Source organism: Dunckerocampus dactyliophorus, chromosome 1 (genome assembly GCF_027744805.1).
Source record: "Dunckerocampus dactyliophorus isolate RoL2022-P2 chromosome 1, RoL_Ddac_1.1, whole genome shotgun sequence".
Lineage (NCBI taxonomy): Eukaryota > Metazoa > Chordata > Actinopteri > Syngnathiformes > Syngnathidae > Dunckerocampus > Dunckerocampus dactyliophorus.
The window spans coordinates 19,275,179-19,301,181 of NC_072819.1; the positions used below are offsets into that span (position 1 = coordinate 19,275,179).

Genomic DNA, 26,003 nt, shown 5'->3' on the forward strand with positions numbered 1-26,003 from the left:
GTCATTTTAAATGTATTAAGTTGTAAAAGGACTAGCCATTTTACAAGTACAAAACTGTTACATACAGATTTTTTCTTTTACTTTATGTAAATAAAGTTTTGATTTTACACAAACATGGCATTTTAAGTGAATATACATAATATTAGGAGGAGAAAAAACTATTAATGAAATTATGAGAATAACTAGTATGTTCTGTTATTCTGCCGTATATGTATAAATATACATTTATATACCGTATCTGTATTTTTTTGTTTACTCTACCCAGTGTGGGTGCAGTGTACAATGTATGTTCATTTTCTAGCTCGAAATAAACAATCAATGAATCAATCAATCAAGGTGTAAATTGCCATTTTAAAGTGAAAGCTTTGTGATATTAAGTGGAAATAATAATTTTACAGTATTAGTATATGAAGCATACGAAATCTTTTTTACATCATCATTTTACAATTTTACAATTTTAAGTAAATAAAGGGGTCAATATCGGGACCAAAACTGTTCAATTTGTATGTCAACGACATTTGTAAAGTGACAAAGAACTTAAAGTTTGTATTATTTGCGGATGGTACCACTGCCTTTTGTGATGGGGAAAGCACACAAGAACTAATTAAAAGGTCAAGGATGAAATGGTCATATTAAAGTCATGGTTTGATTAAAAACAGATGATCCTTGAACTTAAGTAAAACTAAAATAATGCTGTTTGAAAATAGCAAAAAGGAAACGTACGGTCAAATACAAATAAACAGAGTGGACATTGAAAGAGTGAAAGAAAATACATTTTTGGGGATCATAATAGACGAAAAAATGAGTTGGAAATCTCATATCAAAAATATACAACAAAAGGTGGCGAGAAATACTTCAGTATTGAATAAAGCAAAATATGTTCTTGATCAAAAATCATTCCACACTCTTTACTGTTCTTTGGTATTACCATATCTAACTTATTGTGTGGAGATATGAGGTAATAATTATAAAAGCAATCTTCACTCACTCAATGTACTGCAAAAAGATCGGTGAGGATCATTCATAATGCTAAGTGTAGAGAACATACAAACCCTTAATTTTTAAAATCACAGTTATTAAAATTTGGTGATTTTTTTATATGGCCGCACGGTGGTCTAGTGGTTAGCACGTTGGCCAACACAGTAACAGCTTGGAGATCGGGAAGACTGGGGTTCGATTCTCCCCTGGGTATTTGTGTGGAGTTTGCATGTTCTCCCCGTGTGTGTGTGGGTTTTCTCCGGGTACTCCGGCTTCCTCCCACATTCCAAAAACATGCATGTTAGGTTAATTGGCGACTCTAAATTGTCCATAGGTATGAATGTGAGTGTGAATGATTGTTTGTCTATATGTGCCCTGCCATTGGCTGGCGACCAGTCCAGGGTGTACCCCGCCTGTCGCCCAAAGTCAGCTGGGATAGGCTCCAGCATACCCCCGCGACCCTAATGAGGATGAAGCGTTATAGAGGATGGATGGATGGATTTTTTATATTTTCAAACAGCTAAAATAATGCATAAAGTCAACAATAACTTGTTACCCAAAAATCATACAGTATTTCTCTATAAGAGAGGACAAATATGATCTTAGAGGAAAATTAAACTTAAAACACAACGCTGAAAACCCACAGCATTTCAGTATGCAGAATTAAATCATGGAACGGATTGAGTAAGGACCTCAAACAATGTACAGAGATGAGCAAATTCAAAAAACAATACAGCAATCGATGTTTGTTAAATACAAGGCAGAAGAGTCTTGATTGTTATACTTATTGTTCTGTCGTGCTTGTTTTTATTTTTTTATTATTTATTTATTATTACACCGATTATTATATGGAAAAATATGAGATGGAATGCAGGAGGTGAATAATATGTACTGTACTAGATGTAGAATGGATGGGGGGTAGGATTAAATAAGCTTTGCTTCTTCCTACTCCTTTCGGACATGTGGAAGTGTGAACTGTACTATGAGATGTATTCCATTGTAACCTGCATGCATGTTCAAATAAAATTAAACCAAACCAAAGTTGTGATGATGCAAAAAAGTTGTAATCCAATGCAAAACAGGATGATCACACTAATAATTAAAAAATCTAGCTATGCTACCTAAAATTTTGTTGAAAACATGACACAACAAATGTAAGAGTTGATTGATAGTTGCCCATGTGATTAGGGACCCTCAAAGCTCAAACACAATCTGTTACAGGAAAATGCATTTTCGCTAAAAGAAGTAAATCACAATTACAAATTGAACTTTTCCCATCACAAGACATTTTAATGCTTTACAGGTAATATTTAAAGTAATATTTTACGTTTTTGCACTTATATGACATTTAAGGTGTAAGTTAACCTTACCCTCAGTGTTGTTTTCCTGATAAGATCCTTTTTTACTTTGATTGTCATCACCACCATTGTCCTATTCGGTTTATCATCATTGGATACACATGAAAAAAGGGTAGAAAAAAATATTTTAAAAAAAAGAACAGAAATGCTTCGTCAATATCGGCATCATTTATTTAAAAGTAAACTTTTGTATTGTGTCAAAACATATTACTGAAAAAACTGAATAATAAGTGAACAACAGTCCTGTTTTTAGCTTCTTTTCATGTCCAGATAACTGACATGAATGTATCTTGAAGTATCCAGTCGGACATGCAGTATCTGTGGTTGAACAATAACTGCACATATACAGTAATAGTATCACATTCACAGTTTCACACACTCTTTTTGTCAAAGCAAAACATTTTCATACAAGTGGAAATACTGATGGTATCTTGGTAGTTCTGGTAAACAAAAAAGCACTGAAATTAGCAGTATTAGCGGGACACTATAAAGGAAAATAAGGAAGTGAAAGAGTGGCAAAATTATTTGGGAAGAAAATGTACAGTACTAAATTAGGGTAATAACAATCGATTACAATTGCAATCTTTTTTTTTTTTACAATAATTACATTGTAAAATTGTGAGGTGAAAAAATCCCATCTTAGTTTTTATTTTATTGGGAAATAATATTGAAACCGCTATGTTTATTAGGGCCCGAGCGCCAAGCAGTGCGAAGGCCATATTGAAACTATGCTGCTATGGTTATTATTATTATTATTATTATTATTATTATTATTATTATTATTATTATTATTATTATTATTATTATTAAGGCCAGAGCACCACGCGTTGCGAATTTAAAATTTTAGCAGTCCCAAACACAAAGTCCCAAAATTCACTCAGTAGCACCTTTTAAAAGTGTAAAAATTAGCCCCTGCCACCAATTTCATGGATTGTCACGAAATTTGGTGGAGACGTGAATCATGATAGGACACACTCTCATGAAGCCATATTCCCAAATGAACAGGAAGTCAGCCATTTTGATCGCATTTTGGGGCGAAAACTAATGAGCCCAGTGGACCATCAACAGACACTAGGCAGATGGGCGCCGTTATATTGGCAAAGATTTTAGGCTGGTTCATAAGATGTGGGCGGGGCATTGCGACAAACTTTCATGTTTTGATTCTAACATTGCTTTGAACATTGAACAAAACTCTAAACTTTAATAACTCGGCTCCACATGGTCAGATCTTCATCATAATTGGTCCATATAATTGGAGACAACACATTGAAGCTATATGTAGGTCACTTCCTGAATTTGTCTCAGGGCCACCTAGTGGTGACAGGATAATGTTTGTGATGTACATTAGCCTTTTCCTCCAAGGAGATTTTTCAGATCGACATCTAATTCAATAGAAAGTATGACTGACAGACTGATGAGCTTGAATGCAGACCGTTATGCATGTCAATCACACGTGGTGGGCGTGGCATTGAGGCGAAGTGTCTGCGTTTGCCATTGGCCATCAAAGTGTCATAATTTGACTGCAGATGGTCACATGTGGTTGAAAACTCATATGGGAGTAAGAATCCATGGCTGAATAAAACTGCACCCCCCGAATGAGACCACCCCAAATTGGCTGGCTAGCTCCCCCTATAAAATTAGAAAAAATTATCCTCCGCCACCAGTTTCACAGATTTTCATGAAATTTGCTGGAGACGTCACTCATGAAAGGACGCACAAAAAAGTCTGAAGATCCCATGTTCAAAAACAAACAGGAGGTCGAACGTTTTGTTTTAAAGCGGCCATTTTGGGCAAAAACCAGGGGTTGTATTTCGACGAACCCGTCCTCGGGACTTTGAGCAAATGAGGTCACGTGAAAATCACAGATACTAGTCATATGGGCGATTACATTTTGCGAACCTTTATAACGTACGCCATAGAATGTGGACGGAGCCTTGGAAGCTCGCCAAGCAACACGAAACTCAAATAAGTGAACTCCACAAGGTCAGACTTCTACTATAATTGGTGTGTATGGTGTAGATGACACCCTGACGAGACCCATATGTCAATTCCTCAATTAGTAACAGTGCCTCCTTGTGGCGACAGGAAGTGACAACTAAACACGTTTTATAAAAAAGCCCACTCCTCTGAATGAATTTATTGATTGACTTTCACACTTATACAGGGTACATTAGACAGATTGAGGATATGAAGCATGATGTTTCATTCCACGTAGGGGGTGGAGCCTGACGGCGAAGACTACTCCGAGCCATTATCCATCAGACAGTCATAATTTTACTTCATATCATCAGCTCGCCTTCAAAACTGATATGAGCATTAAGAATTTGGGTCTGATCATGACTACATTTTGATATCGACTCCAATAGTGCCACCACCTGGTGGAAATGTACAGTATAACTGCTGCAACAACCCTCTACATCAGTGGTCCCCAACCCTCGGGCCGCAGCCCGGCCCGGTACCGGGCCATGGGTCATTTAGTACCGGTCCGCACAGAAAGAAAAAATAATTTCCATTATTTCATTTTTTATGTTTTATTTTGAAAAGTATTTCCCAAAGAGACTACTACTGTATTTTTTTTACCATTTTTCTTTCACCTCATATTTGGTGTCAAATGCTGATACTATGTGGGAATGCATAAAGGTAAGTTTTGATGACTTATTGAGTGCTAATGTGCACATTTGTCTCAAGTTCATTCATGCTAGCACACTGCCTTTTACCACACACGTCAAACAGTGATGTAGTAATCTCTCTGGAAAAAACCTGGCTGGAACTGGTGGATGGTGGGTCGGCATTCATTATGTGCTTTTAATTTGATGTTATTCATGTCTCTGAAAAGTGAAGAATTGCAAAACATCTTTCATAGGGATGCAGCACTCGAAATTGCACTTGAAATTGCACTTCAAATGGCAAAGATATGAGGACATGACCACAGAGGCATTAAATGTTTTGTTGCAAGTGCACAAAAGGGTCACAAGAAACGTGTTGAGAGAAAAACATGCAAATTAACTGCCAAATATTTGTCATATTCCAGAACTGTAATCTACCAGGTGTGTCCAGAAGTATGGTACATGGTGTTCAGTGCTCAGAGACACAGCCAAAGTAAGAATGGTAGAAGCCCGACCACCACTGAACAAGACACACAAGTTGAACGGCTATGACTTGGCCAAGAAATATCTGAAGACGTATTTTTCAAAAGTTTTATGGACTGATGAGATGAGAGTGACTCTTGATGGACCAGCGGAATGGGCCCGTGGCTGCATCAGCAATGGGCAGAGAGCTCCACTCCAACTTAGACGCCAGCAAGATGGAGGTGGGGTACTGGTAAGGACTGGCATTATTAAAAGATGAGCTTGTTGGGCCTTTTCAGGTTGAAGATGGACTCAACCTCAACTCTCAAACCTTCTGCCACTTTTTTCACACGGTGGAACAGGAAAAAGTGTGCATCTTTCAAGAAGACCAGGATTTTTATGCAGGACAATGCCCCATCTCATGCATCCAAGTACTCCGCTGCCTGGCTAGCTAGTAAAGGTCTTAAAAAATAATGACATGACCTCCTTGCTCACCTGACCTAAACCCTACTGAGTACTTGTGGGCCCTTGAACGTAAGATTTACAGTGAAGAAAAAAGGTACACCTCTCTGAACAACGTCTGGGAGGCTTTGGTTGCTGCTGCACAAAAGGTTGATGGTCAAATGACCAAGAAACTGACAGACTCCATGGATGGAAGGCTTTTCCGTGTTATTGAAAAGAAGAGTGGCTATATTGGCCACTGATTTATTAAATGTCAGAAATATTTATTTGTAAAGTTTGTGGTGTTTGTTTATCATTCTGAGTTTGAAAAAAATGAAAATAAAGTTGTGAGATGGAAATATTTGCCTAATAATTGTACACAAAGAGATATTCTCAACCAAAGCCAAAACCTCACTTTCACTTCCTTAAATATTCAGCACTGTTATTAAATAATCAAACTAATAGTCAAAAATGCAAATCGCCTAATAATTGTGGACTCAATGTACATTGACTCAGATGGCGCCCACTACTGGATAAATATTATGCATGTTAAATTTCTGCTCGAGATACCCCAATTTTTTTCAAACTAGGGATACTGGTGTCAAGTCCTTCGTCTGCGTGCCCGCTGACTCACATGAACCCCGAGTTGCGTGGGGGTGCCAGGGCCCGTTCAACACTGCTTGCAGGTTTAATTATTATTATTATTATTATTATTATCCAAATTCAATCGCATTTTTGAGGGCCTTAAAATGCATGACAACTCACCAAAATTTGCAGGGGCGTCAAGAAAAAAAAGAAAAAATGAAGGGTGAAAAAAAGACAATTGGGGGGGTTACTTACAATGAATACATGTTCCATCCATCAATTTTCTATGCCATTTATCGTCATTAGGGTCGCAGGGGTATGCTGGAGCCTATTCCAGCTGATTTTGGGAGAAACGGGAGGTACATTTTGGACTGGTGGCCAGCCAATGGCAGGGCACATATAGACAAACAATCATTCATGCTCACATTCATACCTATGGACGATTTACAGTCTCCAATTAACCTAACATGCATGATTTTGGAATGTGGGAAGAACCCACAAGAGTACCCGGAGAAAACACACACGCATGGGGAGAACATGCAAACTGCACATAGAGATGCTGAATACATGTTATTAAATGAAATAATGTTAGTAAAATAATAGGCCTTATTCAACAGCACAAAGACTTCATATGGATGACTGAGAGAAGCACAAAGGCTGTCGCTCTTGCAAAGCAGGTGCAATGGATGAGGTGGGAAGGCATGGAGAGTAGAAAACTCACCTGGAGGCAGCTCTGGGAAATTGAAGCAAGCAACATCAGCTTCATCATAATAGCTACATATGATGTGCTCCCATCCCCCAAAAACCTTCACCAGTGGTAGGGTATCACGAGGACCCAACCTCAAGAGTCCTCAAGAGTCTGGCAGCAGCCCTTGAACACCAAGAAGAACACCATCAACTCCTTGCCCCTGAGAGCTAACAATTCCATCTCTGTGCCAACATTCATTCGAGAGGGACAGAAACAGCTTAACCACCCCCCTACCAAACCAGAAGCTGGTTTGGTAGATTGGAAAATGCTAGTTGATATTGGCAAGCAACTAACTTTTGCCCTAGAGATTGCAACCACCACCCTCAGGCCAGACATCAGTAAAGGTGGTCAACATCATAGAGCTCACAGCCCCATGGGAGGATTCCACCGAAGAGGCCTACGAACAAAAGAAACTGTGCTACACAGATCTGGCAGCAGATGCACAACAATGAGAATGGAAGGCCACGGTCTATCCAGCTGAAGTAGGATGTAGATTTTGTGGCTTCCTCTACCACCAGGCTCATAAAAGACTTTGGCATTCATGGACAGGCTCTGATCCAACAATAACATCAGTCTCTGAAGCGGTCGAAAGAAGCAGTCAGTGGCTACAAATCAAGCGCAAGGACCCTTGCTGGGCTCAAAGCAGAGGGGGGCACACCTGGGACGCCAGGTGTTGCTGATGAGCTCTCTGGACATGTCGAGCGTCCCTACCATCGAACACAATCAAGGAGGGTGCGCACCTGATGGCTCTAATGACGTTTAAAACCCACCCCACTTCCTGCTCTTACCCAAGGATAGGGTGTGGGGGAAGGGGGGAGGTTGAGCGACGACTTGGCCCAGCGGGGCAGTATTTGGTCTCAGGTTGGGATCTCACTGCCTAGCAAAACATAACATTTGGTCTTTGGTTGCATTACAATCCCTTGTAGGACCTTCAGGAGGTTAGCCAAGGGTGGATGAGACACTGTGCAGCAGTGGCCCTCCTCTCTGGATAATAATCCAACATGTGCAGTAAGAAGTCAGAGAACGTGGAGGCTTCATCCAAGGGGAAGTGGTATTTCTCCACCAGAACGTCGTAGAGGTTCCAGATCCGTAGCGGTCCGACACGCCGAAGGTCACCTAGGGGAAGATAAGCGTTCACTATTGCTCTTGTCAAGCACAGTTATGGTCCTCAAGTCATTTCTTTCTTTGGAAATCTTGGGGGCATATAATAAACAAATGAGGAACATACACTTACCTCTGCGGCTGAAGTACTGTGAAGAGTATTTCCCAGAAAAAACTACAGTTGGTGGTATTTTACCAAGCAGCTCCATGATCTGGGCTATATGATCTAAACATGTACATATAGAGAATATGTTGTTTTAAGCGTTACAAACCATGCAGCTATAGTGGTCAGTAGTCTTCTACATACCTTCCTCCAGGGAGAAGGAGGCGCCTGCTTTGGGTTCGAACAGTGAGTCTCCAGTAAGCAACTCAAAGGCCTGAGTGAACACAGGAGAAGATTACATATTGACTTACTGAGCGTCCATACAAAAAAAAACATACAGTCAAGTTTTTACAACTTATGTTAACGGCCAGAGTGTGATATAGGTAATACACAAAAGGCTTACAGTATATTGGCAGTGATGCCTCTGCATTGGGGCAGGTGAGGCAGTGCTACTCATATCCAGTTGATGTTGGTGTTGTTTTCGGTCCAATGTGTATTTTATATATAATGCAAAGTAGTGATCTAAAAACATTCGTCCCTCGTTTATCGTGGTTAATTGGTTGGAGACCCGACCGCAAAGCACGATTCAATATTAACAAAAGACAATGTTCGTACTTAGAGCATAGAAAACCTGTTTATGATTAAATACGTTTTTTTTTTTTTTACCATTATTAGAGCCCCGTAGGCATGAAATAGCACCCCTATAGTCACCTTTACACTCTTATTATTCTTTGTTTACACCACATTGCTAATGCGCAGACTACGGGATCACTGCAGGGACACAAGCGTAACATGCTAGCGAGCTAACTAGTTAACCTCCAATTTATTTATTCTAAGCTTAAGAAAGAGTTTCAAACCAAGTGGGGAAGAAGGACAAAAACTTACCACTCCCACATGGAATGGAGGATAAATGTTTTTCACTCTATCATGTCGGGCATGCCATGGCTGACTACATGCAGTGTTAAGGTAGTGTAATGTCATGTAATGTCTAATCAATCTTTTGTGTCATTACTTACGCCTAGTGGCCAGAATACAAAATATTACTTGCCTTTCAATATTTTTTGACGAATAATGGACCACGATAATAATAGTCAACCATAGTAAACCATGAAACAGCGATCATTTATTCATGCTGGAGCCTATCCCAGCTGACACCCTGGACTGGTCGCCAACCAATGGCAGGGCACATATAGGCAAACAACCATTCACATTCACATTCATACCTATGGACAATTTAGAGTTGCCACCTAACATGCATGTTTTCGGAATGTGGGAGGAAGCCGGAGTACCCTGAGAAAACCCACGCCACGCAAACGCCACACAGATCCTCCAGATCTCCTCACTGTGTGGCTAACAGGCGAACCACTTGGCCACTGTGCAGCCCAGCCATTATTTATTAACTAATTATATTTTGGAAAACTGCAAAAGAGTGAGGGAGCGATGTTTGATTTACTGCGATTTAGCGAAGGACAACTGTACATGAATAAACATGCTTCTAGTGTTATTTTTGAGTTGCCTGTCTTTCTGTTATACTTTTTTTAAACATTGTATAAATAATACAGAGACAAATAGTGTTTATGAATAAAATTGTAGCATCACCCTTATAGTGTTTAGTTTTTGGTCCACTTGTTTGTGAAGAATAAAGAAATTTTTTTGTACAACTGTTCTCTGAAACCACTATAGGTAATATATACTACATTTTCTTGTCCTTGGAGCCAAGGAGGAGTAGCACCTTTAAACACCAAGCAAGATCAACTGTAGTCAAAGCTTTGATTTGATTAGTGGGTTTTCTCCGGGTACTCCGGCTTCCTCACACTTTCCCAAAAACATGCAGGTGAGGTTAACTGGCGACTCTAAATTGTCCATAGGTATGAATGTGAGTGTGAATGGTTGTTTGTCTATATGTGCCCTGCGATTGGCTGGCGACCAGTCCAGGGTGTACCCTGCCTGTCGCCCAAAGTCAGCTGGGATAGGCTCCAGCATGCCCCCGCAACCCTAATGAGGATGAAGCGGTATAGAAAATGGATGGATGGATGGATGGACAATATTCAATTGGTTTCTCACCATGCAGGCGGCGCTCCAGATGTCCGCTGGCGGTCCGTACTCGGACCCCAGTAAGACCTCCAGTGAACGGTACTGACGAGTTTGGATCGCCCCACAGAAATGTTTGTACTACTCAAACAAAAAAATAAAAATTACCAGAGTGGCATAAAAGTTAATTATACATAAACAATTCATTACATGGTCTTATTCATAGAGATGCTTGATATCGGCAGTTTAACAGAATCTGATATACCGATATTGCCCAGAACTTCATTACTGATATCAATATCAACCGATACCGAGACAGGCAGCAGCTCTTCCCTAAAAGAAACATCTCGTGTAATAAATGACCACATTATGCTTCTTTTACGTATTATTTATTACGTCTTTTATGTATTTTAAACATTTTGTCTCAACAAGTGTCATTAAAAAAATCTTCACCGATACTCATCTAAAATAGCATCTTCTATTGTCAACAAGTTATACAGGTTAGTCTTAATTAATTCATACATTTGGAAAGTTACTCATTTCTATTTGGCACAAACATCCATATAAAAACATAGTGCAAAGTATGAAATTCTAAACAAACACAATCAGTGAATAAACTCAATCAGCACTGTTTCGGTCACTTTTTATTTTACTGCAGGCACACTAGCTCAGTGTGTCTCCAAGTGATTCTTCCTGAAGGCCCTGTCACACCTTGACGATTTAACCAGCTTATGCCAACGTATGAAAAATTTGGCCAATATGCTGGTGTACGTCGAATAAGTTATGTGTAAGTTTTGTATATTTTAACAGCATGTGGAAGCACGCCGGCATACGTCTAAGTCGTCCAAAAATTTTGTGCCTGCATAAAACTTTTTGACGTATGTCAACATATGATTCATACATCCCGCATACGCGGGCAATAAGTTATGCCATCGTTGACACCTGTTCACACACGTTATTTGTAAGTTACGCACAAGTCACGTCAACATACCTTGAGACAAAACTATCTTAGCTTGACCAGTAGAGGGCACTGTGACACTGGGAATGGAACTAACGTTTATTTTTTATTTTTTTGCGCTTTGTCTGAGAGAAACAATGCACGTTTTAATCAAGCATTATTGATTACGTCAACATAAAGTGTATAGGAGTATTTACATTCAAAAAGAATGGAGAGATACAGCATGTTACTGTCCAAGTTAGCGTTAGGTTTGATGCACTGTCAGTATTGGTCAAGTGTGGAATCACAGGTGTGCCAAAATTAAAAGGGAATACGTGTGGAAATACAAAGAGAAGCAATAATTAAAAAAAAATACAACTGTAGTCATATTCTTTTTCCATTTTGTCATTGTTTTTTCTGTATTGTCTTTGTTTTTTCCAATTCGCCGTTGTTTTTCCTGTTTTGTATTTGTCTTTTCCACTTGCGTTTTGTCATTGCATTTGGTAATGACAAAGACAAAAGAATGATTTCTGCATTGTCTTTGTTTTTTCCATTTTGGCGTCGCTTTTCCTGTTTTGTCTTTGTCATTAATGAATGCAATAATAATTATCGGCAAAAACCCCCAGATACCAATATGATACAATATAACATTTTTTATAGCAATAACGGCCATAGGACATCCCTACTTATTTACTTTATTATTTATTTAAAAATCTCGATTTCAAGTTTAAAGTTTTGAAATAAAATACAATTCAAAAAAACAGTTTGTTATTAAAATAACAGAAGCTACTGACCACCCAACAAGAACTCCCCAGGTCAGCAATCTTCACTGTAGCTTCATTTAACATATAGGGTGTGGCCTCTTCTTTTTCTGGAAGAAAAAAACAGGAAAAATAGATAAAAATCCAATCAAAGACTAATATATTACAATTAATTAATTAATGGTACCGCTTGTTCAACTGTGCAGCATACATCTGTAGCAATAATAATAAAAAAAACTAAAACATATGTGCCTGTAGACTCATCCTCATCCTCAGTTGGTACACCGAACATACTGCTGCTACCCATTGGTCCACTGTGAGACTGTTCGTTCAAACACAGCAGGATGTTCTCTGGCTTAATGTCCGTGTGGATGATTTTACACTGATTGTGAAGGTAATCCAAACCTTGCAGCACCTGAACCAAAATAATAATGAAATGGATGTATTTGCAGTAATATAATAATATATTCACAGCACATTATTTACCTGAGTGAGTATTTGTTTGACGCAAGGCTGAAACAGTCGTCGATTCCCAAAGTGCATCTGCAAACTTCTCAAGTCTGGTCCCAGTAGCTCCAACACAAGACATATGTCTAACAGTACCCATTAAGGGATAAAAAATAATTTAAAGCATACAATTCCACAGACTAGATAGATACACATTGTACCCTCTTTTAGAGGATCCATTGTATATTTATGACTGGAATACTCGTCATTATCATCAGATTATTTATCTCTCAGAAAGGACACGAACGCCATTGACTCCAGCCAGCTTGAATTCATCCTGAAGCTGAACAATCTTCTCACTGTGTGGATGTCTGCTGGAAGAACCACCGGCCTGTAAATAAGATAAGGAAATAAGAAAGAGCTTAAAAAGAGACACAAAGGACATGTTGGAAGCCATAAAAAGAGTTATACTCACACATCTTAGGAGAGTAAGTTCATCCTGTCCTGCCTGAGTGAAACTGGCTCCACTCTTCAGAACCTTCACTGCAACACGCCGACCCAAACTGCAACCAGCGCATCGTATTTAGCATGTATCATCACAATGTAGTAGCATTTAGTGTGGAAAAATAATGCACAATAATAAGTAGAATCATATTTTTATATATTTATATTATATAATTAAATGCCACATGTTTGGAATACGATTAACTTATAATCATTATATATCAAAATGTAAATGCCAAAGCACCTCATACTCAAACTTAATGGTTATGGTTATGGTTAAAGATTCTTTGTGAAAATTCTACGTAGAAATTCTACTCAATTAAGGTAATTTAGAAAACTTTCCAACATGATTTTTTAATTCATAAATTCTATCACTTTACCATAACAATTTTTCTTTACAATTTAATTGCTAATTTAATTTCTGATCATTTCTGGATACAATTGTTAAAATAAGAATAATTGTAAAATCTAGGTACATATTATTAAAGTATTTATTTTAGTTTTGCTGTTTTATATTTTATTAATCTATTTTTACTTTTTTTAAATTTAATTTATAATGTAATAATACTAGAAAGATTTTGTGTTGGATATGATTCTTAGTTGGTTTTACAAACTATGTGTATATACTGTAGTATGGATGCCCCGATTGATGGGCCATCAGTAGTGGCTGATTTCCGTGGAAAAGTACATATGCTGAACAATGCCTTTCAAATCACAAAAAATCCGATCACAAAAAATAATCACCTGTGGCTAGTACTATTGCAGCCTGCAACCTATAGAGAACCGTGTGCGGTGTGATGTAACGTTTGCACCCTGCAACACATGCCACAAAAAATATCTAGCCGGGGGTAGCTTTAATTTAATACTGAATTTGAAGAACACTTGACGGAGTATGGCGAGTTTTTGAGGCTCACAGTGCGTAGCAGCAAAGGCTGGGAAACACTTGTCCCTGCTTGCGTGACAGTCAGAAGGCTAAGCAGATAACCCGAAAAATAACCGAATTCATCGGATTAGATGACCAGCCTTTCTCAGCTGTGCAAGACACCGGGTTCCGCTGACTGCTCTCTCACTCGGAGCCCCGCTACTGCTACCTGGAAGTCCTGCCAGAGCTCCATCGGACAATGTACTCTCACATCAAGAGTCTACTTAAAGAAGGCATCTCATCCTCTGTAAGCTTCACAAGTGATATATACAGGGGCGGACTTACCATTAGGCAATCACAGGCAATTGCCTAGGGCCATGAGATTTACAAGGGCCCCCAAAGGTCTCATAAAAACTGATTACAGTAATCCCTCCCCCCTTCATCACGGTTAATTGGTTCCAGACAAATTTCTGTGATATATGAGTCAATGTTAATAAATTGAATATTTTCTTAGTTACAGTATACAAAACCTGTTTATGACTATCCAAATATGGGTTTTTTAAAATTATTACAGCCCCGTAGACATGAAATAACGCCCCAATAGTCACTTTTATACTCCTATTTTTCTTTACATCGCATTGATCAGGCTACGGGATCAGTGCAAGACATTGGCCGGCGCTAGCATAGCAAGCTACCAAGCTAACTAGTTAGCCTCTCCAATTTACCTAAGAAAGGGTTTCAAGCTAAGTGGGGAAGGAGGACAAAGAAGACAAAAACTAACCACTTCCAGACGGAATGAGAGGAGAACATTTTTTTCCACTCGATCTCAGTCATGGCATTTCGGCTCGACTCATTCCATATAAATTGTCTGTCAATATTTTTTGACTAATAATAGGCCATAGTCACGAAACAGCGCTCACTTATTTATTAATTATTATTTGAAAAAAATGCTATATAGTGAGCGAGCAATATTTGAACCGCAATATAGCATATGCTCATGTTTCTATCGCTCGTCACCGCATTTTTCATTCAAGAAGTAGTGAAATACCCCAAAATATATACCTGAGGTCCATACAGAGCCACACTGTGGAGAAATAACCCCAGCCGAGCTTGGAGAGCACCTTGTACCTTCTGTTAAATGTGTCACCTATCTGCACAGGGTGATAACCACCTGAGGAGATTAAAAACAAAACACATATAAGAAAAAAGCTATGAGGCTTGAATCCATTGTGTGTACAACACATTTCTGGCAATATTTAATGGAGATAATTGTCTTTTTTCTCATTGAAACTGTGTCTAAACTATGAAATACTGTATAGCTGCATAGCAGTGAGAGATTATTAGTGTCATTTGTAAATGAGTATGTGAAACACTGTCATACCATAACAATATTCTCTTGGGTCTTCAGCGTCCTTGAGCTCCAGCTGCTCCAGGCATGCTCGGGCCTCGGAACTGTGGGATAACCCACATTTACTGCACACGCAGAATTACACACATGAGTAAGTAACAACTCCAGTCATACGCAACAGACCTCCATCAAGGCCAAACAGTCCTAATTTGGATCAGCACCTTCATAGAAACACATCTCCTGTGTTATGCCTACATTTTATCATTAGGCTTCATACATTATTCACTCAGAAATGGAGAAAAATGAGGACAAATGCCATCTACAGTCGAGTGGTCACAAAATGAAGCAGAAAACTGCACAGTGTAAGTATAAGAATTTTTTCAAGGCCTATTTTTGTTAACTACAAATGAAGAAAAAGACATTTTTACAAAAAAGGGTGTAGTTTTTAGCTGTTCGACACTTTAAGATCACTCTTGATGATGCTCATTTATTGATCACCATTATCTTAAATTACCATAATGTTACAATTACAATTATTGTTGTTTGTGAACTTCCTAACAAACTTTGAGACACTTTTTTTGTAACAAGGCCTCCAGGTCACTGGTGTGTCTGAGTAACAGAAAGAAAAGCACTGAGCTGCTTAAAGAGAAGTCATTTGGCGCCACTTGTTGGTTTGCAGTAATAACGCTCTAGACCGGCAATATCAGACAAGTCTATTTTTGCCTTTTTTAGAATAACTCTTATATTCGGGTCAGTGTGGTTAGGGTTAGTTATCAAAAGTAGGACAGTGTGTCCGTTCAATATTAAGTCGTAAAAAAAGACCGGTTTTTGCATTACTTTAAATCAATAAACATTGTAATAATACTTTATTATGCCCTATCTGCAAAACCTCAACTCTACAGCACAACGTAGGGATGTCCCGATCCGATCTTGAGGATCGAAACCAGCTGCCGATCTGCTGTATTTTGAAGATCGGATAATCGGCTTCCGCCACGAGATCAGGCGGACGGATCATTACAGTTTGTTGAAGATGTTGAAGATTTTGTAGCAATATGTGCTGAGGCTGACATCCCAATAGAAAAGTTAGCTAAACTACTGCACATCCATTTCTCAATTACTGGACAAAATCAGCCAATCATGTATTGCATCAATAAATGTAAGGATTTTTGCATTTCATTCATAGACATTTTATTCACTAACCCAAATAGCACACACTCTATGCTGGTAAAATAAGTGGAAAAGGTAAAAAAAAATGGAATAAAAAAAAATTTGAATAGAAAAAATGGAATGTGGGAAAAAGTAAAACAGATTTTATAGGGATTTCAAAGACAGTTTGTTTAAAAAAAATGTCATATTTCGAAATCAGATCAGAAATTGATCTATAACCATTAGGGATGGGAGAATTAATTAATTCTTAGATGCATTGCGATGCGGACATTGACCATTATTAATCGAATCATAAATGTCAATATTTGATGCTGACGAAACAAAATAAAAGGAAAAAAAAGACAGAAAGCAGAAGTTTATGGTGGTGCACCTAAGTGTAAGACGCTACCAGAATGGCTGAGCGTAAACTTCGACCCCCACCCACTGGATTTAAAGCGAGCGTCTGGAAGCACTTTGGCTTTCACGCAGTTGAAGGTAAAAATGAGCTGGACAAGAGCCAGACAATATGCAAGCTTTGTCATACAAGCTTAAAATATTTTGGGAACACGACAAATATGACAAACCACATACTGTAGCAGGTTTCCACCCGAACCGCCAGCCGAACGAACAGCCACCTGAAGTTGCTGCCAACCAGAGAACCATCGAGCAGGTGATAACTAATTTTCCACCCAACTTGCTTATTCATAATATACTGACGTCTGCAAGCATTATTCTTGTATGAGAGCCGCTGGTACAGAAATTTATATTTTGTATGAAAGCTGTTTTTGACAGAGATTCTATGCTCAGGATTTTTGTTTGAATTCAGAAGTCTATTATTTATTTGTGAATAATGGCAGATTTTTATTTTTATAATGGTTACGCAGAATAGTTGTTAAAAGTTGTTAATTTTTTTTACATGCGGCTACGGGTGCACTTTAGTTTACCTGCTGGTTCTGTGCAATGGGAAATATGTTGGTAGATGTAACCTTCCAATTATTAAAAGATAATGGAATAAGAAAATTCATGTTTCATGTTTCTTTTAATTGTGAATCTTTACAAATATGCTTTGTTTTAGTAGTACACAGTGAGTAAAAATAAATTATATCTAGAAAAAAATGATGCATGAAAAAGTTGACAAACTACTGATCACAAAAAAAGATGCATGGATAATCGTTTCATCATCGCATCACAGGCCTCTGAATCGTAATCGCATAGAATGGTGAGGTGGCCAGAGATTCCCACCCCTAATAACCATGTCAAACAATTTATCCTACCCTAAAAGTATTTTGCACGCCCATTTCCCCCCCCCCCAATTTTATCTTTTATTGGATGGACTTTTATTGGATCTTTTATTGGATTTAGGGACCTGACTCACGGAGGTTTGTTACAAAAGCCAAAAAATACTGTTGGTCATGCTGTGTAATAAAAAAATATTTTAATGCTTTGAACAGCTATTTTGATAACCATATTGAATTCCACAAATTAATGTTTGTCACAAAAACTTATCAAAAAAAAAAAAAAGGATCGGGATTGGATCGGCAAGACGATAAAAAAATCGGATCGTATCGGAGGCCAAAAAGTGTGGCTCGGAACAGCCCTGGTACACAGCTATACATTTTAGATTTAGTAACTAAATTAAGATTTAAGTAACTAAAACCATATATTAAAAATAAATGTATACCAACATAGTCTCAAAAAAATTTGGATTATTACCATTAGGAAGTCATTATTTAATTACAAAAAAGTACAGTTAATTATTACATGATATATCTTTGTGTGGTGCCTTATGTCATTTTCTGGAGCAAAAATAATTTGGACATAAATTATTTGTTTTGACTTTTGAATTATTGAAATAATAAAATATTGAAATAATAATAAATAAATAAAAATACTACTAATAAAGTAACATCCTGTGTTGCACGTCTCCACAAAACGCAACTTGCAGTTTTCACCAGTTTCGTTTTTAAAAATTGTCCTTGGCAGAGATAATTACACGCAATGTATCGCCTCCCCGACTGTGCTGACTGAGCATCGTCTACATGATGTTGTGAGTCAAATATTACCAGTCAGGCATCGAGTTGCTCCGATGAACTACTTTTATAAAAAGGTTCTTACAGACTGGACTGGTCATGGAAACTTGCTGTGCTATTTCCAACTGAGCTGTTAATCATTTTGTAGCACCTCGTAGCCTGACAACCAGCTCCTGTTTTGGATAGAATGCCTGGATAAGATAAGGTGAACACTGAAACACATGCCAAAACAATCAAGCAATATTTTGCATGTTAATCACTAATTCCATAACATGAAACACCATCTTCAGGTATAAAAATAACGGTATTTATTTTCATATGTAGCCACTGCCATGATGATTAGAATAATGCTTTCTTCCGCAGATCTCTCAAAAAGGCTGTTAAAAGTGCATTTTAGGAGCAAAGGCACACTGCAGCTGTGCATGACGCACTAATATAGAAGCTGAAATAGTACAAATGCATGCAGCAAAGCACTTTTTTTTACTTTATATTAGACAACAAAAGACCTACACTCACGTGTGGCGCTGCAACGGGGCTGAATAAAGTGAACGACGACTCCTCTCCATCATGCACGGCGATCCTGCAGCGATCTGAGGATTAGCAAACGTCTGAATATGCGGTGCTGAAAGACTGATATCCTTGCAATGTTAGCAGGGCTGCATGTAATAGTACAGAATATGTGGTAGGTGGTGGCTGGACTACCATTGGAGTACATTCACTACTATACTGTATTTCTCTCTCTCTGCAGTGTGTTGCAGTAGTAGTGTCAGGTCAATGTGACTAAAAACAGCAGGAGGAGTAACAGCTGCCAAGGAGTGTGACCTTGCCACTACAGGGGTCGCAGGGTATCCAAAGCTGGCACGAGAACAGGTTCTCCTTAGTCAGATCACACTCTACACGCTTATTTCCATGCTAATTGAAATCAGCACAAAATTCTTGCATGTGCATGAAAATGTATTATGTTCCCAACCTCTCTTTCAAATTTGTTTGCATTTTTTGTGCAATCATCTTTAGTAATAGCAATAAGAACATAACTTCTGTGGAAGAGGCATTAAAGTCACAAACAAGAAGCAAAGAAGCAAACAACTTTAACGAGAATAGAAGAGACTTTTACCTTAGCTTAGTTTTAAAATGTATGCATTTCCCTGCCCAGTAAAACATTTTACAAAGTGTGTGTGTGTGATCTGCTGGAATGTGTGTGGTCTTCACTCTCGTGCACAGTTGTCCACACTCAAATGACATACTGTAAGGCTGTAGAAGCTTACTATTCATCGCAGAAACTACAAATATGTAGCTATGGCTAGGGCATCTTTGCATGGACAGGTGCAACATTATAACAACATCATTATAACTTTGCACTGTTGTCATGTCACTTGGGGACAACTCAGGCTCTGTCCACATATACCTACAATCCAGTCAAAGCATTCTGTCTCCCCATAACGTTACCACTCCCTGTCCCAGTGAAGAAGGTGAGCAACACTGTGTCACATTTTTAGAAATTATTTTTCATATTGTATGTATTTTTTTACATAATGATTCCATTTCAGGCTGGCGACCAGTCCAGGGTGTACCCCGCCTGTCGCCCGAAGTCAGATGGGATAGGCTCCAGCATGCCCCCGCGACCCTAATGAGGAGAAGCGGTATAGAAAATGGATGGATGGTTAGATGGTTCCATTTCAACTTTATTTTCTTGTCGGCAGATTTAATTAATGTAGTGTATATGTAAGGTTGTTTTTTTTCAAGTCTTTCATAAATGTGAAAAACATTTTGGAATTTTACAATTAAAATGACAGTGTGACTATAAAAGATGGCACATTTGTTCTCTTGCATCAAAGAGTGAATTGCATACTATATGCAGGCTGTTGCACGGACAACTCACTAGTAGTAAATATTGCACTGGTAGCACTGAACAATAAGAAGCAAGACATTTGCAAACCTTCAGAGTTATGTAAAGCTCTTGTTGGGGCAGTTAACGTTCTAGAGGTGTGGTGACAACAGCTGACCATTTTTTTTCCTTCGGGTCCAGAATTAAAGGCTGAAAGGAACAACTTCTCTGAGAGCTAGCCGGGATGACCCAATGACCTGTGGAGCAGCGGAGCCAGGTACCACTGCTAGCCACTTTAGAGGGAGATGGAAGCGTCGCCACAGCATTGTAGTGCTAGCCTGATGACCAGGCTAGACCGTGAATCAGATTCCATCCATTCTATCGATCATCTTCCATTATCATTCATTAATGGTGAGTACTATGTTTCTATGGTTTTTCAATGGTTGGCATCAAATTGTTCCAATTTGCCGCCACCAATACCCTTGTGTGGTGGCATGACAAAAAAGAAAACAAAATGGAATTATCCCTTTTTTCCCCAATCCAAATGAAACAGATATGAGGGCCCACTGTATTTACAGTTGAACTTTGGTTGTAGTGGTTTTTCATTGAAAATGTACTCAAAAGTGTTGCCTGGGTTCCCATACGCTTTCCCAGTTGTCGTATAATAAGCCAGTGTCATGTACAGTAACGTGCTGAATAAAGTTTATTGTCAAAGCGGTGGTCGTCTCTCATGTTCCTGCAGAGCTCCAGAGCTTTTGTATGCAAAACAGGTGAAGAATAAAAGATGATGTCAGTGTAAACACATGCCAGCCGTGCAGTCGTGTCCAGTGTTTTACACTATGTCAATAGCATTGCTTGTTTATTCAGCCATCTTGGATCACACACCCAAGACAAGATTTTGCAATACAGTCATCCCTCGTTTATAGCGGTTAATTGGTTCCAGACCTGACCGTGATAAGTGAATTTAAATGCATAAATTCGAAATAATTTTTTTCTACCATTATTAGTGCCCTGTAGGCATGAAATAAGACCTCTATAGTCACTTGTACACTCTTATTATTCTTTGTTTACAGCACAGGCTACAGTATCACTGCAGAGGGACAAAAGACGGCCAAGGCTTTAAACATAGCATGCTACCAAGCTAACAAGTTAGCCTCAAATTCATTCATTCTAAACTTAAGACAGGGTTTCAAACGGAATGGGGAAGAAGGACAAAGTAAGAAGCCAAAAACTTACCACTTCCACACAGAATGGGAGGAGAACTTTTTTTTCTCTGTCATGTCAGACATGCCGTGGCTGACTTCATGCAGTGTGAAGGCAATCTAATTGTCATGTCTCATAAATGTAACATTACTGACGCCTAGTGACCAAAATACTACATGTAACTTGACTTTCAATACTGTATTTGTTTTTTTACTAATAGTCCATAGTCAGCCGCAATGTAGCGATAGACGACTGTACTTAGTTCACACATTGCTAAGGCATCTTGTAAGGCGCATTCAAACTCAAATGAGAAAGTTACAGAAACTAGTCTGTCTTCCCTTACCATATCACTTCACGAAATTGAGTGGCAAACAAAGGACCCTAGCATTGGTAACTTACTGTCCGTATAATTTTAGTATGACCCTCTACCAGAGTGGTCTATCATCGGCTGAAATTCAACCTGAATTTATTTTAAAACATGGTGCTAATTAAAGACATACACACAGGCAAGTCCGTCTTGTTGCCGGGTCAGCGTTTCAAATACAGACACACAAAACTATTTTGTCGCTGTAAACACATTATGGATTGCCAACATGGTCAGCAATTAAAAAAATTAAAGTTCGTTATTGTGTATTGTCAATACTTGAATTAATATTTTGAGAGACAAGACAGCAAAACATGTAGCTATAGTGCTAGCTAACTCTTACCTTGATAGTAATAGTGGAGTTGCTGCCCCTATTGGCGTTATTTGTGAATTCCAGTTCCTCTTTAACAAAAACTGTCAAATTTGAAGAAAGCGACAGTTTTTCACCTATGTTAAGATGTTAAATGCCGACGGCTTAAAATAATTACAATCTTTGTTAGAACTGGGAACACTTTATTGCGTCACATTTAGCCTTTGCAAAGTTTTCGAAGACTCAGGATCATTTCGAAACATGTGTATCTACTGGAATCCACAGTCACAACAGTTAAAGAAAGCCATTTTGCATCCAAGCTACAGGCAACACTACAAGGTGTATTTACAAGGTGAGCGCTTGCAACATTATTCAGGAATACCATAGACACGCACAAAAAAAAACAGTGAATTTGACTTTTTTAAGTCACAGTAAATATCTCATGTCCTAAAACAACTCAAGGTAAAAAATAATAACAAAGATTGAATTTTTTTTCTTAAAAAGAAAAAAGTACCAGATGACTTGGAACGGCAACTAAATCAACACAGTCTTGCCGACATAAGCAATCAAATAAATACAAAATAAATTAAATTTGTAAAAGCTAAAGAACAAAAGACATAATAAGACAGCATCAAAATCAGCTAAATATCAAGCAAGCTGTTTTTGTCTAATGTTTAAACCACATTTGTCTCATTAGGCTTTAGTTTGATTGAATATTTGCACAGAATTTGACTGTCAAAGGGGGAAAAAAAGCTACAGTAAAGGCAGTGTGCATTGGCATACAGGTGCTTTGTGCTAAAGGCTAACGACAACAATAAAAAGCTGTCTTCTGTAAAAGCAACACCTAACTGTTTACAAATATACCCACCCCCACAAAAAAAACTAACAAAAGCCACTGACGCCTCCTTATGTTTTCCAACATAAAATGGGCAAAATTTGAAAACAAAGAATGAATGACAATACCTTTTAAAGGATGCATTCAATCTTGTTTTTACCAATTTATAAAAGGGAAAGGGCCTGATTAGTTGAACATACTGTATTTTACAGAGGACGGATTGTTTTTTGGATTTAAATTAAAAAAAAAAAGTGGTGAAGCTGATAAAACCTTAAAAAAAAGAACTGGGCCATGCTAGAAACTACAGCACGCCAATAAGAATGTAGTGTGTCTGCATTTCAGTAAGGAGGATTGAAAGCAAATTGTGAAAAAGGGTGGCAGTTCCTTGTAAGACTTTCATAACAGCATGGGTACCCCCTCAAGTCATCTTTTACATCAACTTCCTTTTCTCCATCCACTACATCCACCATATCTTCACCATTGCTCTTCTGAGAACTGATGCTTGTACGTTTACACATTTGCAGGAATGTTCTATGTGGCTCTGAACCAAGAGCCACCAAGAAATACCAAGCACCCTTCCATATTGCTTCCTTTTGACAACACGGAGTGTCTTGTTCGTGCGCCACAATGCCTCCACATTCATATTTTTGTATAGAAAATTGGTCTTTTAAAATTGAGGAGGTTGGGATCTTTTCCCCCTTCAAAGTCTTTGTGGCGAAAGGGAAAATGTATGGGGATGTATGTAGGGTCATAGGTCAGTCACTTTGTTTTCTACGGCAGCAGCAATCTGTTGCAGCCTGTAGCCAAGCTGCATCTTCTGGGCTGTGCAGTCTTCCTCCAGAGCGGTGATGATCTGATGGCGGACAGAAATGATTATTTGAAAATGGAAAATAAAATAAATATTTGACCACACGAGACAGAGACTGGCCAAGCAGAGCAGCAGAGAACAGGCTCCACCCAGATCTCTGACACTTTTCTCTCGGCTCTCCATTCATTTCAATGCTACATGTTTTTCGTTTTGCCATTTAAAAAGGTAATTACGACTAAGCGATATACAAGTGACACGCATCGTAGGAGTTTAGTGAATGAGCAATTCGGACAGCAACCTAACATTTTACAAAAATATAACAATCCAGAAGACTGCCGAAACATTATGTATTATCTTATATATTTATATAATTTATTATACAGTGGTTAACTTATTTTTTAAAGCCGTTTTTTTTTTAATTACTTTTTACACTTGAATGACAGTGGAGTGTTACTGTTATGCTTATTCAACTCTATGCATCCCCGTCTTTTTGTTAAATTGAATACATTGAACAAGAAGTTTCATGATCTGAATGATGTCCAAATCCGCTTAGAGAATTGCGAATTTGCAACACTCGTACAGTTAGTAACGGTTTACTCACGGCGACAATTTGACTGTTGACTGTTTAACCTTTAAGGCTACACTGAATTTCTATTCATTTAAAAAAAAAAAAAAAAAAACAATTACAAAAAGTTAATGCACTGTAAAAGTATGTTAAACTCAAAATTACAACCCCTTGAAAATGCTATTAATTCTCCTACTACTACAGCTTATGAAAAAATAAATTACAATATTTAATACAATTTCCAAATCCTGTGATGGAGTTGCAAGGGTCCACTGTAGAAATAATTAAAAGTACTGTATTTTCCAAATGTACACTCGGCTTGTAAGAATGTTAGACTCATTTAATCAATGAATTTAGTGACACTCACTTGATCGTAGTACTTGTTGATGTACTTGTACAGCTCGTGCAAAGCCATCAAGAAGTTGACCTCCCCAGCGTAGTTCTGTGTGAAAACAGAGAAGAACCATCAGGGGGTGAAAGAGGTGGATTGGTTTCCATTCATAATTCATCCTCAACTCTTGCATCCATCTCAAAAGGATATTCGTCATGTATGATTTATGGGGATTCTATGTAAGAAAAACATCTTGTAACACTGCAAGACAGGCAGGTAACGTACACGGGAGAGCTCCGCTAGAGCCGAGTTCATCTCTTGGTCACTGGCTGAGATGGTCTGACGGATGTCTGCATAGTACCTGAGGACAGAGGAAATACAGTCTATACTGTTATATTCTGTTAGTGGTGTGCCGTCATGGCCAGCAAGGCCTTCTCTTCTAGACTAAACACGATCAGAAGCACTGACCAACATTTACTACTTAAATTGCAATATTTGTTCCATGAAATTGTATTAAGTTATTCCAAACCGTCTATTATGTTCATTTCATCGCGTGGCTCTTGGGTGTACAAATGTGCGAGCTCCCCAAGTTTTTTTTTTTTTTTTTACAGAATCGGACTCACTGGTACTCTTCTCCATTAACTCCTTCACAGACTCACCCCTGCTACCGCTAGCTAAATTAAAGAAAGAAACCATATAGCATGTCATTCATTGTGCAACTGTTACCCTCACTGCATTTGTATAAATGTACAAGTAGTAGCCCTGTGAAAAACACAACCTGTTCCTTGCCTGAAATCAAATCTCCTTTCCCTTTCATGTCCAAGCTGCACCATGAGTGCTCGACAAAGACTCGAGTTTCACTGATCACGGGTGCTAGCCAAGCATCTGCATCTCGGCTGCTGTAGATGTGAGTCATGAATAGAGTTGGGCATCGTTTGAATTCGGACGACTCCAGTTTTGATTGCGATTCCTCGTTTGCTAACTATTCTCGGTTCCTATGCTTTCAAGAGGCAGGGTCATGAATGTCTGCATGGTTTAAATGAGGGTGCTAACCAGAGTATTTTATTTGAATGTAATCAACTTTTATCAACTTTACTATGAATTTACAGTATCTCAGATCTATTTTCACAGGAGTACACTTTAACAAAAGATGTTTACTTTTGAAAAGCTCATGAAAAAAGATTTCCACATATGCTGTTGTTTATGTTAGTCTTTGAAACACGCACTAACCTGGGTGCAGAATAAGACTCGATGCCCAAACCTAGTCATGAATGAATCACTAAAAACTGAACGACTGCGCTAGCTTGTTTCATA

The 26,003-nt window shown here is 38.4% G+C and overlaps 2 protein-coding genes across 3 annotated transcripts in view; both read right to left on the reverse strand.

The window, feature by feature from the left end:
• Nucleotides 1-8,109: 8,109 nt before the first annotated feature.
• si:ch211-220i18.4 (SRSF protein kinase 3) lies at nucleotides 8,110-19,076 on the reverse strand. Its single transcript, XM_054786527.1, has 12 exons — nucleotides 18,965-19,076; nucleotides 15,306-15,397; nucleotides 14,987-15,095; nucleotides 13,034-13,121; nucleotides 12,862-12,949; nucleotides 12,598-12,704; nucleotides 12,364-12,526; nucleotides 12,145-12,221; nucleotides 10,447-10,554; nucleotides 8,587-8,656; nucleotides 8,413-8,505; nucleotides 8,110-8,294 (listed from the first exon to the last, which is right to left on the reverse strand). The coding sequence occupies exons 1-12, from the start codon at nucleotides 19,015-19,017 to the stop codon at nucleotides 8,110-8,112; spliced, it is 1,233 nt and encodes a 410-aa protein (XP_054642502.1). The 5' UTR covers nucleotides 19,018-19,076.
• A 3,271-nt stretch (nucleotides 19,077-22,347) lies between these two features.
• Nucleotides 22,348-26,003, reverse strand: part of LOC129187454 (plexin-B1-like) — an 84,614-nt gene continuing 80,958 nt past the window's right edge. For both annotated transcript variants that reach the window (XM_054786782.1, XM_054786771.1), the window contains 3 exons: nucleotides 24,975-25,050; nucleotides 24,726-24,800; nucleotides 22,348-23,838 (listed from right to left, as the gene is read on the reverse strand). In XM_054786782.1, coding sequence (XP_054642757.1) covers nucleotides 23,734-23,838; nucleotides 24,726-24,800; nucleotides 24,975-25,050 — 256 coding nt within the window. In that variant the 3' untranslated portion in view covers nucleotides 22,348-23,733. The remainder of the gene's footprint in view (nucleotides 23,839-24,725; nucleotides 24,801-24,974; nucleotides 25,051-26,003) is intronic.

Coding starts and splice junctions, on each gene's coding strand:
- si:ch211-220i18.4 (XM_054786527.1), bottom strand. CDS start 19,017: ATGATGGAGAGGAGTCGTCGTTCACTTTATTCAGCCCCGTTGCAGCGC. Junction 12,950..13,033: donor AACTTACTCTCCTAAGATGT/GTGAGTATAACT, acceptor TCTTATTTACAG/GCCGGTGGTTCTTCCAGCAG. Junction 12,527..12,597: donor TCAAACAAATACTCACTCAG/GTAAATAATGTG, acceptor ATTTTGGTTCAG/GTGCTGCAAGGTTTGGATTA.